Source organism: Ambystoma mexicanum, chromosome 12, assembly GCF_040938575.1.
Source record: "Ambystoma mexicanum isolate Mex_15411 chromosome 12, UKY_AmexF1_1, whole genome shotgun sequence".
Taxonomy (NCBI): Eukaryota; Metazoa; Chordata; class Amphibia; order Caudata; family Ambystomatidae; genus Ambystoma; species Ambystoma mexicanum.
Genome location: NC_090936.1, coordinates 766,633,642 through 766,646,774, shown reverse-complemented (window position 1 = coordinate 766,646,774; position 13,133 = coordinate 766,633,642). Strand labels below are relative to the sequence as shown.

The 13,133-nt window shown below is 42.1% G+C and overlaps 1 protein-coding gene across 1 annotated transcript in view; it reads left to right on the top strand.

Moving 5' to 3' along the window:
• The window catches only part of LUM (lumican), a 102,463-nt gene that overhangs the window by 59,218 nt on the left and 30,112 nt on the right, over positions 1-13,133 (top strand). Inside the window, exon 2 of the mRNA XM_069629266.1 lies at positions 3,576-4,499. Within this exon, the coding sequence (XP_069485367.1) occupies positions 3,596-4,499 (904 nt within the window). The 5' untranslated portion in view covers positions 3,576-3,595. The remainder of the gene's footprint in view (positions 1-3,575; positions 4,500-13,133) is intronic.

Genomic DNA, 13,133 nt, shown 5'->3' with positions numbered 1-13,133 from the left:
AATGATGTCCATCACCATTGTGTGCTTGACTTTAGTTGCTGTTGGTGTGCTTCCCAGTGCACATCAGTCCTGTATGAAAGATGAAGACCCCCCCCCCAGATTTCTCACCTGCTTACCCTTTAAAGCAAGTTGTAGTGGTAAACACCCAATACCCATGCTTCCATCATCCTGATGTCTTTCAAGATAATGATGTCATGCTCTATGACAAAGGCCTTAAAGTCTGGGTCACCCAGTTTTGGGGAAATGCCAGCAAGATTCCATGAGACAAGTTTAACATACAACCATGAGTAAGGGGACAGTTCTTTCCTCCTATCATTTGTCACCTGACAATCTAGTCACTAATTGTGACAATCTAGTCAATTTATTCAAATATCAACACTGCTCAATACGTGACGCTTTCGTGATCCTACTGACATTGTTGCTGATTCAAATAAAGTATGTTTCATTGCTTGAAAACCTCTATTTGGCATTGAGCCAGTTGTAGACTCTGGCCAATTATCACCCAGCATCATCACCTTCATTGATTTGGAAGAAACCAAATCATCCAGTTTTTAACTCATGCCCAAATGTGCCTTGCATGTGTAAGATTTATCAGGTAAACTTAACCTGATTCTGCTGAAATGATTAACCAAAGGCACCCCCTTTTTTTATGAAAGAAATCAAACTAGTTGTGCTACATCCAAAACAAATAGCTTTCTGAGTCACATCACCTTCCCTGATTCTGAGTCTATTCACAAATGTTAAATCTGTTCTGATAACTGCCCCGTCACCAGACTTGCTGCTTCGCAGAGTTGATTTTCACCCATGACTCCATGATCGCCTTTCAAAGCTAGACAAGAATTCTTTAATTCACCCAAGAATGCCTTCTCAAATACCACAAACTAAGGAGGTGCACGTTTGCCACTCAGAATTACATTTCCAATCACTGTAATTAGTACTTTCCTCATGTGGTATTCTGATTTTGCCCATCGTTAGCTCTTTCTTAGAAGCCACCACCTACAGCTTCTTCCTTGACAGAAAGCTTTCCACATCACTAGAGTAGGGTCACAATTCACCACCATGGAAGCTGGCTGATAATAATATGCTTCTGAATGTTCAAGGGATTTAATGGCAGCAGATTTTCAAAAATGGCACTCATTTTAACTACATAATCAGAATTCGGCAATTGACTTTCCTTGCTTTAGGTATTCATCCAGTCTTCTCATCCTGGCTTCACTTTCAACATTGCATCCTTAAAGATGCAACAGACCCTCCAGCAGGTGCTGCTCTCCTCCATCTTTAGACAGCAATTATGCCAGGACATGGTTTTATACCACTACCATCTACATCTCTTAATAATGATTCTCTATGGAGAAGGTGTAATTGGATTACTAAATTCCAATCTTTTGACTAGACTGAGTCTTAATCAAGATGGAGGGGGAACAAAGCTCACGATTTGTCCCACGAGCGTTTGCATACCAGAGCTAAATCATTAACTAAATATGGAGGGGTTTATAGTGGTAAAACCTGGAGATAGATCCAGTTATTTTATATGCACTGAAATTAACAGATTTTCACTTCTGCATTAAAATGTATTTTTTCTTATGCTCTTGATCTCATGGATCACAGAAGTGACTGGCACTCACCTGCCTGATGGCTTGCTGGCCAAGGCCAGAGGCACACCCAGAAACTCAGTTCTAGCTCTTTGTGCAGTTAAATCATAGCTAGGAAAAAGCCCAGGCAAGTCACCCACCTTTGAGCTTACCGCTGAGGTTGTGCTTTAAGGCCTTAAACACACTTTTATTCTCTTCACACTGTTTCTTTAAATGATACTAACCACGTAGAGCCTCTGTACACTGAATTATAGTCTCTGGGAGAGTTTATCAATAATATCAGTAATACAGCTCTGTCTTAAAGTAGGGCTACCACTGGTGTGGATCTGTCTGGGGTGAAGAGAAAATTGCTTTGTCTTGTTTGATAAATCACCTGTGGATTTAAGAGAAAGACTCTCAGCACAAACAAAACATCCCTCAGCAGGCCTTTTCCCATTACTGGTCCCCACTTGATATTTGAAATGATATTACAAATATTTAAAAAAACATTGGAGTGATGGTGTACTTGCATATTAAAAGAGATATTAAATGAAAGAAGGGTGGTTTGGCGGTAGCAATGTCATTCCTATGCCACACCAGGAAATGCTCACAAGCAATTGCACCAACATCAATATACAGCTTCCCTACACCCGTGCACCTTGAAATATCATGCACCATCATAGCCAGAGTGAAATGGGACTGTGCTGTACTCCAAGTGCAGACCTGTAAGTCTCTGTCTGCTACCATGGGTGCGCGCCCATTGCAGCCTGATGCTCGCCGATCACACCTCGTAAGTTCTTCACATCACTATGCTTCCCAGCAAGCCACACCACGATCAGGTGAGAGAGCATGCACTTGCATAACTTGCACACCTGCTCCCCGGGCCGCTCCATTTTGGCGATATTGGGCAACTCTCTAAATCCCACAGTGGCCAACTAATTAGGGAACCCTCTCTAAGGGTGCTACGATGCGATGAACGAGAGAGTGTGTGTGTGTGTGTGTGTGTGTCAGTCCATTTATGGATTTAAACAGAAGTGGCTGAGTACCAGAGTTAGTAACAGGGAGTTGCAGGAATAATAATTAAGGAGAGGGTGGATTTTCTAAAACTAAGCAGGCTAATCCTCGCAACAACACTGGCAGCACTATGCTTGTGTTTTTGTACCCCAAGTCAATATTATCTTTGAAAAACATAACTTGGACTGCAATAGTCACTTTATTAAGTGGCCTTACGTATTTAGGACGTGGAGAAAGAAATCACCCATCAATGTAATCCCGCCTGCATATTTCTCTGACTTCTTTAGCATTTAGATACATACCGAGGGCCTCATTATGAGTTTGAAGCATGGGCTCTAAAATATTTGTTATGTATTCATTCATGTATTCTCTCTTTTTAAAGCATTCTGACGGCATTTGAGGATAGGTGCACTCTAAAAGTCATAGTAAAAGTATGTATAAGAAAAGAGTGTTAAGCTGCAATTCTGTTAACATGTATGCCCCATTGCAAAGAGTCCATCCTGTTCTGGGTGGAGAGAGAGACACAAGGCCTTATTTAGAGTTAGGCTAATTTCGTTATGCGGATATGTTATAACCACAAATATTGCCACATTTGACCTTACTTGAATAGGAAAATACAGTGAAAAATGTGGTAATAACATGGGTTCAATTTTAATACATTTTTCTTGACTTCCAATGAGTCCTAGTTCTGTGGTGGATGGGTTAGAAAATGCAATAGTTCTACTAATGGTAGACCTACTCTCTCCAGTTTTCACATGCGACCCTTTGTAAAAAAGCAGGTAAATAATAAAGAAAGAAATAACAGATGACCTCCTGATTGGTGACTAAAATTCAACTGGAATTCGAAGATCTACAACATAATATGTTTTATTGTAATTTGTAAGAATACCTTCTGTTATTTATCACTCAAGTATCACGCCAGAGCATTTTAAAATAAAGGTTTGGTACATTGTTTTAACTCTCTGCTTTTCTTAATGTGTGCATTTTCAGGGTGATCACTGGCTGCAGCAATGCATAGAAGCTGTCTACCTTTCCTTTTCCTGTTGATTGGTGGCATACTGTGTTATTATGATGACTATGGTGGAGGATACCCTTCACCAGAAGGAGACTACTCCTATTCAAATTTGTTTTTCGGAGCATCATCATCTGCAATCTGTGCACCAGAGTGTAACTGTCCAGCTAATTATCCCTCGGCCATGTATTGTGACGATCTCAAGCTGAAGAGTATCCCAATGGTGCCAGCCGGAATAAAATACCTGTACCTCAGACACAATATGATTGAGGGCATAGAAGATAATGCTTTTGAGAATGTAACTGACTTAAAATGGTTGATCTTGGACTACAACCATTTGTCTAATGCCAAAATCAAGAAAGGTGCCTTCTCTAAGCTCAAACAGTTAGAGAAATTGCACATGAACTACAATAACCTAACTGAGGCTGTTGGGCCACTCCCCAAAACTATGGATGATCTTCAGCTGACCCATAACAAGATTTCAAAGATAACACCTAATGTCTTAGAAGGCCTGGAAAACCTAACAGTCATCCATTTGCACTACAATGCACTAAAGGAGGATTCAATTTCAGGTGCCTTTAAAGGTCTGAAATCCTTATTATATCTCGACTTGAGCTTCAATGAACTGGCAAAGTTGCCCATAGGACTTCCTTCTTCAGTGAACATGCTGTATTTCGACAACAACAAAATCACCAATGTTCCCGATGAGTACTTCCAAAGTTTTAAAGTACTGCAATATCTACGTTTGTCACACAACAAACTTACTGATGCTGGGGTGCCCGGGAATGCTTTCAACATCTCTACTCTTGTTGAGCTGGATTTGTCTTTCAATGAGCTGAGTAGCATCCCAGCCGTCAATGAAGGTCTAGAAAATCTTTACTTACAAGTCAACAAAATTAAAAGTAAGTGATATTTTATTTATTTGCATACTGTGCTCCACCTGTTTCATTTTTCAGTGAGCCACAGGAGCTAGGTGAGAGCTGGTGTGATGTGTGAATGTTTGGGTAGGTGGAGGATGGGTCTAGCTGCTGCATTTTGTATAGCATGCAGGGAATCAAGGTGCTGCTGGGAAGTCCAATGAGCAGAGGATTTCCATATTCCAGATTGGGGAGAACTAGTGCTTGTAATGAGGTGTGGAAGTCATCAGGAAGAAAGATGTGTCGGATCTTATGTAGGAAGATTAATTTTATTATTATTATTATTATTATTATTATTATTATTATTATTATTATTATTATTATTATTATTAATAAACTAACAACAGGGGTTGGAGGTCAATTGTCAGAAATAGATCTAAACATAACCAGGGGAGGAAACAGTGGGGATCAGATCACCCATGATGGGGATTAGATGCTGTAGGGCCTTAGGTGATAAGATAAGGAGGAGCCATTCCCTGAAGATGAGGGACTTGAACTCTTTCCTGAACTGTAGAAGTGAGGGGGAGAATCGGATGTTGATGGGGAAGAGGTTCCAGAGTCTTGGGGTATAGACAGAGAAGGCCTGCCTTCTGATTTTCTTTCCTTCTTGCACTGGCAATGTTCAAGTCTGCACATGGACTTATCTCTGGTGAAAAATAGGTACCTGGAGAGGCTGAGTTTCTCAGTGAGGACGGTTGGTGCCCCCTGGGTGGCCGCTGTAAGAAACCTTTATTGACGCCTCTCTCTTACTACACTTTTATTACAGGCTCCTTGGCTAGACACCAGAAAGGTTTGGTACTGTACCAGGCACTACGAAAACACCCTTGCACCTTTTTCAGAAACCAAAATAAATTTCTCAAACAATGATAACCACGGCACTCTTTTGGAATTGGGTTTTCGTTATATTATGATTCATTAAAAAAAACAGCCAACACTTAAGAAACGCTTTATACACATGGGCACACATGCAAAGTAACATTTCTCATTTAGCACAAAAGGAAAAAAAACGTGCAAGAAAAACAGCTTTCACGATTCACCATTACACTTGTAATTGCATCTTGTAAACATTGGCAGCTTTTCAACTCCAAACCTCCTCATCACTCATTCACAACCATTCCCCAACACTCCTGTATGGCAAAGTAAAACTCCCCCCTTCTTCAACAATTTACAATTTACACACAGGCATACTCAGTAGTCCTTTGGTACCTCAAGGACAAATTAGTTCTTGCCCTTTTGTGTTCAACTTGACACTTCCCTAATTACATCATGGGAGTACCCTAATTAATTATCCTTTTTACCTATACTCACCAAGAGCTTATAGCTTGAAGCCCCTGCCAGCTTCGCAAGGCAATCGTCCTCCCTTCACAGCTACTGTCTCTCAGTGCAAAGATATGGCTCCGGCTCGAGGGCCACAATAGCCCAGCACAATGACAACTCAGCACGCCCCCATCTATGCAGCTCTGGCTTGCACCCAGAACCTCTCTCTCATCAGGCAAATCTGAACAGCATGTACTGAAAACCCCAGCCAAGCCAGGATCATCGACCCGACTCTGTTACATTTTCTTTTTTCTCCCGCCTTATCTCTCTGTTCTCCTTTTTTTGCATGTCCTCCCCATTTTCTCCACCCCTCATCTTTTAACACCTCTTCCATTTGTATGCCTCCTACATATATCTCAGTATGGATTCCTTACTGTTCCCCTGCTATGCCCAGATGCCACTCATGATATCACTAGTTATTCTCTGGTAAGTTAACACCACCTTTCAGTCACCACCCCCAGTAACTTTCCAGTCTTTTCTAAAATGACCTCTGCACAGCAGGTTTTGTACAACATGCTACCCGAGCGCTGATCAATGTGAAACAAACTTCCTTTCCTTCTTGCAGCAATGACAGTGTTCTTCCAGAGTACATTCTGCAGTGCAATGATGGTCATGGTGACGTGGTAGAATTTGCACAGTCCTTTGATGAGTCGTGCATAAAGGACACATCTCAGGGGAGTCAGCGGAGTCACTAGAGGGCCTTCTAAAGGGCATTGCCACCATATGGGACGGGTGAAGAGGGACCCAAGAGTTGGACAGAAGATCTGAAGTTGTTTTCTGCAATGAAGGTTGATTTTCCAAAGCAGAGAAGTTGATAACAAGACATTTGTCTGTTCCTTGCTATGTGCAGTTTGAAGGAGAGGTATCTGTCATTGTCAAACCCACAGGATATGTTGCAGGTTTCCAGATGGGATGTGAAGTCCTTGAGGTGCATAGCAGAGAATCAGGTCTGGATATCCGGGTGTTCAGTGTTGTTTGCCATCAGTAAGAGTTGAGTCTTGGAGGGGTTGAGCTTCAAGTACTAGACATCCATGACTGCATCAATGAGAGCCAGGCCTTTAGCCTGTGGATTTTCTTCGATGGAGAATATCTTGAGGTAGAGCAGTGCATAATCTGCATATTGGTGTATGTGGATGTTGTGTGTTCGAGGAGGGTTTCAAGTGGTTACATGTAAATATTGAAGATCACTGGGGAGGGGATGGATCCATGCAGGACTCCACAAGAGATCGGTAGAGTTAGTGATCTGGAGGAATCCATGTGTACAAACATATGTCAATTAGTAATGTACGATTTGAAACAGCTGAAGACAATCTCGCTGATCCCCAAGCAGCAATGTCGATTGTCGGTGAGTGTCCGGTGGTCTGCTGTGTCAAATGCTGCTGAGAGGTCAAGGAGAACCAGGATGCAAGGATGGCCATCATCAAGGTTTTTAAGGACATCGTCAATCACCTTGATGGTAACCAGTTTTGTGCTGCATCTGGGTCTAATGCCAGATTGGTAGAATATGGTGAAGGTTGTTGGCTTCAATGTGTTGGAGGAGTTGCATGCCTACTGCTTTTTCAAGGATTTTACCTAGGAAGGAAACATGGTTTATGAAGCTGTAGTTGCCGAGGTTGTCATTGTTCAGAGTTGTTTTCTTCAGAAGCAGTAGGATTTGTCTGGTCTTGAGGGTTGAGGGGAAGGCGCCTTGAGTTAGGTAGATGTTGATGATTGTCAGGCAAGGGAGTTATAGATTTCATGTATTGTGAATTATATATTTCATGTTTTGGTGGCAGCAGTGTATAGTGTTTGAAGAAAAGGTGGGCCTCGATGGTGAAGGCAAGTAATTTGATAGATGTGGAGAGGGATATGTGTCAGTTGTCCGTGGCAAGTACCTTGATCCAGGGGATGAGTTTTGGGATTGTTTCTGAGAGGGGGGGTGATGAGAAGGCATTCTTTCTTTCGATGGGTTGAGCTAATAAGTGGCTGTCCAGGTGTGGATGAGATTTGGTATTAAGTTGTTGTATCATCTGCATTTTGGTGGAAATAGACCTTGTATTTTCTGAGGATCTGTCCAAGTCATTCAACATGTTGGTTGAAAAAGAGTGGAGACAGGGAAGAGCCGAGCTGGACCCCATACTTGATCAGGGTGGGGTTGGATTGGAAAGGGGTCATGGAGAGAAAGGGTGTCCTCGCAGTAAGGAAGGATGTGAACCAGTTACGAATGGTGCCTGAGAGTTTCCTCCTGTGGGATAGGATGTTGAGTAGAATGGTCTGGTCAATGGTGTTGAAGACTGCAGAGAGGATGAGGAGTATAAGTGGTGCTTTGTGTTCTTTGTATGCAATGTTGTGGAGGTCATCAATGATGTGAAGTGTTGCAGTCTCAGTTTCGTGTACAGGTCAAAAGTCAGATTGAAAGGGGATGAGTATGTTTGTGGTGATGAGTTTTTTGCAGTTGGATGGTGACAAAACATTCCAGGATTCTTGCAAGTTATGGCAGGATAGTGATGGGGCAGTAATTTCCAGGTGGTATGGGGTTAAGAGAGGTTTTCTTAGAAGAGGGGTGGTATTTGTCCAATTTTGAATGCAGAGCGGATTGTACCTTGTGAGAGACCGGAGATGATGATGTTGAGCCTGAGGGGACTGCAGTGGTGATACAATTGGATGCGCTTGAGGTAGTCATTCATCATCCAGGAAGTGTGCTGGTTTTGTATTTGTAGTAAGGGTGAAAAAGGTCTCTGTATTGATGAGATAGAAGGGAAACCATGTATCAGATTGTTTAGGAGGTGGGAAGTAGGAGTGGTAGAGCAGAGGGGAGGGCTAGACTGATGGTGTGTATTTTAGAGTTGAAGTACACCTTCAGGGATTTGTATACTGTAATGAATGGGTTGTGGAACATGTGGATAATGGTTTGGAGATGGATTTGACAATGTTGAACAGATTTTGTGTAAGATTGGTGGCAGATTGGAGTTCTTGGAGGTAATGGGTGGCTTTACCATTGCCTATGGCTGTTTTATATTTGTTGCAGCAGTGTTTGAGTTTTTATCTGGTAGCAAGGCATGGGCTATTTTTTCAGGGTCTTTGTATACATCTAACTTCCTGCTTGACAATGAGGTGGCAGGTGTTGCACCATGGTTTAAGGTGATGGCTGCAGGGTGTTGGGAATCTGAGGGGGGGGCATTTTTGTCAAGCGCCTGTGTTATGATGGGGTGAGTTAGAGAGATGTGCATGTGGGAAAGAGGAGGGTGCTATGAGTGGTGCTAAAGCTATGTCTGTAATGTGTTTGGTTTGTCTGACTGGGAGATGATGGGGATGTATGGAAGGTATGAGGATCTTGAGCACTAGAGTTAGCATGGAGGGGATAGCAAAGTGTTCTGATAATGACAATGAGATTCAATTTTCTACAGAGACATGAGTGTTGCTTGAAAATGAAGGGTTCAGGGTTTTACCAGTTGTGTATGTGGGGTAGGTGATGAGCTGTGCGAGGTCATAAAGGGTGAGTGGAGTGAGGAAATCCTTTAGCATGGGCTTGCAGTATGAATAGGAACTACCAGGGTTGGAGTTGTCAATATATATATATTGGGGAGCTGTGAGTGTTATTTGTGAAGTCAATCCACTTGGAGTGTAAGTTGGTATTGTGTGTTTGGGGTGGTGAATGAGTTGGATAAAGGTAGGGTGTGGATGTGACGGAAGGGAGCAACTGAGAGAGAGTGCTTCAAATGATGGGTATGGGGGTGTTTGGGGTTGCAAAGTGTGAGAGACTCTTTATATATGATGGCAATGCCACCACCTTGTGTTTTTGGGTGAGCTCTGTGGTGTTTGAAATAGCGTATGGGAAACCTCTCAGGGTTAATAGGAGTGTTGTGAGGTTTGGGCCCTCTGAGTTTCTGTAAGGAAGTGTTTATCTGGGGAGTGTGTGCTAATGAGTTTGTTAATTTCATGCATGTGAGCAGGTGTAGAGTGGCAGCTGAGAAGAATGCAGGTGTATGCAATTAGTGGTTTTAGTGGAGTATTGTGGTGGAGTTTGATTTCAATGTTGGCTGTGTACTTTGCATGAGGCACGTTTTGCTACAAAAAGTGGCAAACAAGGGCAAAAACAGATCACCGAATGCAAAAAGTGAAAAGATAATTGCAAGAACTCTTTCCTCTGTCAACCCTTTGCTCTGGATGTCTGCCCCAGTTGATGCCCTAGGGAAATCACTTAAATTCCCAAAGTAAACCAGAAGTACTTCAGATGCAATAGATTTAAAAAGGAATTAGGAAGTCAGTTCTATTTTCACAATGAAAGCAGCAGCTCGAGGATCACAGGATGCTGGTAAGGAGCTGGACAAGGACTGCAAGGGGAGCTTCAAACTACAAAATGACACCCCTAAGGTGGGAGAATCTACTGTACCGTCCGCCATCAACTGGTTGTTCCAAGGCAGAACACCTATAGGTGAATTGTTTGAAAATTATTTTCTGGGATCACGTGGATCAGCCGGTAAATCAACCCTGGTTGGTTGTTGTAGGTCCCCTGCCCTCTGCAGGCCACCTCAGGCACCCGTAATGAGTGAATCTAGTGGGGTTGTGCTGAGCTCGATGTTCCATGCAGCACAGTTGAAGCACCTTCTGACATAAGACATAAATCAATTATGTGACATCTCTTTTTCACTTCTCATGAAGCATGATTTTGAAGCATATGCTGCTGTAAAAGGTTACACTATTTTATTGCATGTCAGTCTGTCTTCACATGAAGTTCTGACATAGTGAGATTGTGAGTCTGATAACTTCAGATTGATAATAGCAAAACAAAAGAGGTGATGGCGGGAAGGTTTAGAATTAATCTTAACTTCTGGCATTGCTCTGGGCAACCCTTCAGAACATCATTCTTTGCCCCCCAAGCCATTACAAAAGGGGAAAGAGCCAAGGCAAATAAGCTTGATCCCACCCCAGAAAAGGCAGTCCAGCCAAAACTGCTTGGTCACATCCCTTTTGCATGAGACCATATGCATCCCTAGATATGTTTGAGCCTTGTCAGGCCTCATCAGTCAGGAGTAGCTTGGGTCTATAGGCCCACAATTCACAGGGCCCACGTCTGGGCATACTCGTCCCACTCGGGGTGACTGTAACAAAACAAAAGAGGTTAGAGCTAGAAGGTTTAGAATTAATCTTAACCCCTGTCATTGCTCTGTGTAACCTCCAGACCCTCATTATTTACCCACCAAGCCATTACTAAAGGGGAAAGACCATTTGCAAATCAGGCTTGTTCCCACCCCAAAAGTCCAGCCCAATCTGCTTGATCACATCTGTTCTGCACAAGACCACAAACATTCACAGGCATTTTTCAGCCTTGTTGGGTCATCAGTGAGTAGAAGTTTGGATTCCTAGGCCTAGCAAGCACAGGACCCATGTCTGGGCATACCCGTCCCACTCAGGGTGACTATAGCAAAACAAAAGAGCTTGACTGACAGGAATAATACATTCAGTAGATGCCAATACTATAAGTGTGCTTGGCAAAACATTTCATCAATGGAATATTTCAGTACTAACCTTGGTTCTTCAAACATGCCCTTCGTCATGCCTTTTAGTCAACGGCTTCAGATTTTGATATATTAATCTCCAATGGTTTATGTTCTAGGCATTATGTATGGGCGGGACTGAAATGCGACTTCTTTATGATGTTGGCCCAAAATCTATAATATCTCGCACATAGGCTCTATCTTCAGATTCATTTTTTATTCACTGCTCAGAATGTTCTGAATCGTCAGAGCAGATACATTTGTAGAAGAAAACAATGGATTTTCGAAGAGACATTGAAACACCAGAGGTTTAACATTGGTTAACATGGAGTTTGATCATTTATTTTTATTCATTTTAAAGTTCTTTTACCAAAGTGATGTATGTCGCTTAGAAAATATGTTACAACAATAGGCCAGATGATAATGCAAGAGGGGATAACATAGCTGGAAAGTCCAGTAGTACAAGAGCTGTTTGAAGTCAGTACCAAAGAACAAAAGAGAAGGCACTGACCAGGCAAATATAGGGATTGTATGAATTTGCTTTGGAGGACAGAGTTTTAAGTAATTCAACCATACCGGAGAATGGGGTTCTCAGGGAGAAAAGAGATGAAGCCAGGAGGCCAAGAGACTGACACAATTAATTAGGTAGATGGAAACCACGTAAAACAGACAATTTGACTAAACCATGTAGACATTTGAAAACAAGTAGGGAAAACAGAAGATTAGATAAATGAAAAAGACATCAAGTGAGATTCTGTATATGGGACATATAACAGGTGAGGAACACGGAGAAGGTGTCTAGTAGAACTGGAGATAACTTGCAAGATGGTAAGAGAGCAGGCATGAATACCAATTAAAATGGAGGTGAAAATGTCGAGTCAAGAGAAAATGAGAGTACAGATCGACATTTTAGAGGCTTGGAATTTGTGGAAAGGACAATCTATTTAAGACTGTAGAGATTTAAGCAACACAAGTGGGTAAGAACAGAAAAATGATTGGTCAAAAAAACACCATGCTAAACTTCACTCTATGATTATGAGCAGACGTGCAAAGATGTAGAGACACGCGTTGGGAAACAAGTTGGTTGGGTTTGAAGGGCAATGAAGGCTATCCAATAATTATTAAGAAGAAGGCCAGCTGGATTAGAGCCACTGAGATATTGAACAAAAGACAAAAAGGAAATTATGGTCTGAATGAGGTGAGCAAAGCTTTGAGTGGAAAGGCCCAAAGAACAGGTATGTCTAGCTAGAAGGAAGGTCTAAATGGAAAACACGATCTATGTGAGTTACCATCTTGGGAGGAGGCTTTTGGGTTTTCCAACACATACAGGGATGCTTTTAAATTGAGATATCTGGGTTTACATGCAATTTCAAGTCTATTGGTTATCTCAAGAACTGCTTTTAAGTTCTTCCTTCATCACAATGGGAGGTTCTGGTAAATCAAGAAACATTGAGTCTGTAATCACTATTTACCCTTGGATTATCTTCATAACGCATACATATGCAAGAACATACACTGGATCATCTGTTTGATGAGGATGCTTCTAATTGTACAGAGCAGAACCTCATGACAGACTAGGAAGTGTGTTGTCTTCTCAAGGACCCAGAGCATGTAGGACGAATACAGAGTATAGTCAACAATTATACAGAGCTTACAGAACCACAATGGCGCAGTACCCTATGTGTTTGTTTTCAGTCAGTCAGTCTGTCAGTATATGCATATGCCTTTTCCTATACATATTTTGGATCTAAGGATTTGGCTGTATGTAATGGGTTTATGGCAAGAGCAGCCTGCAGTAGCACTCAGATGGGATGGGATGGATCAT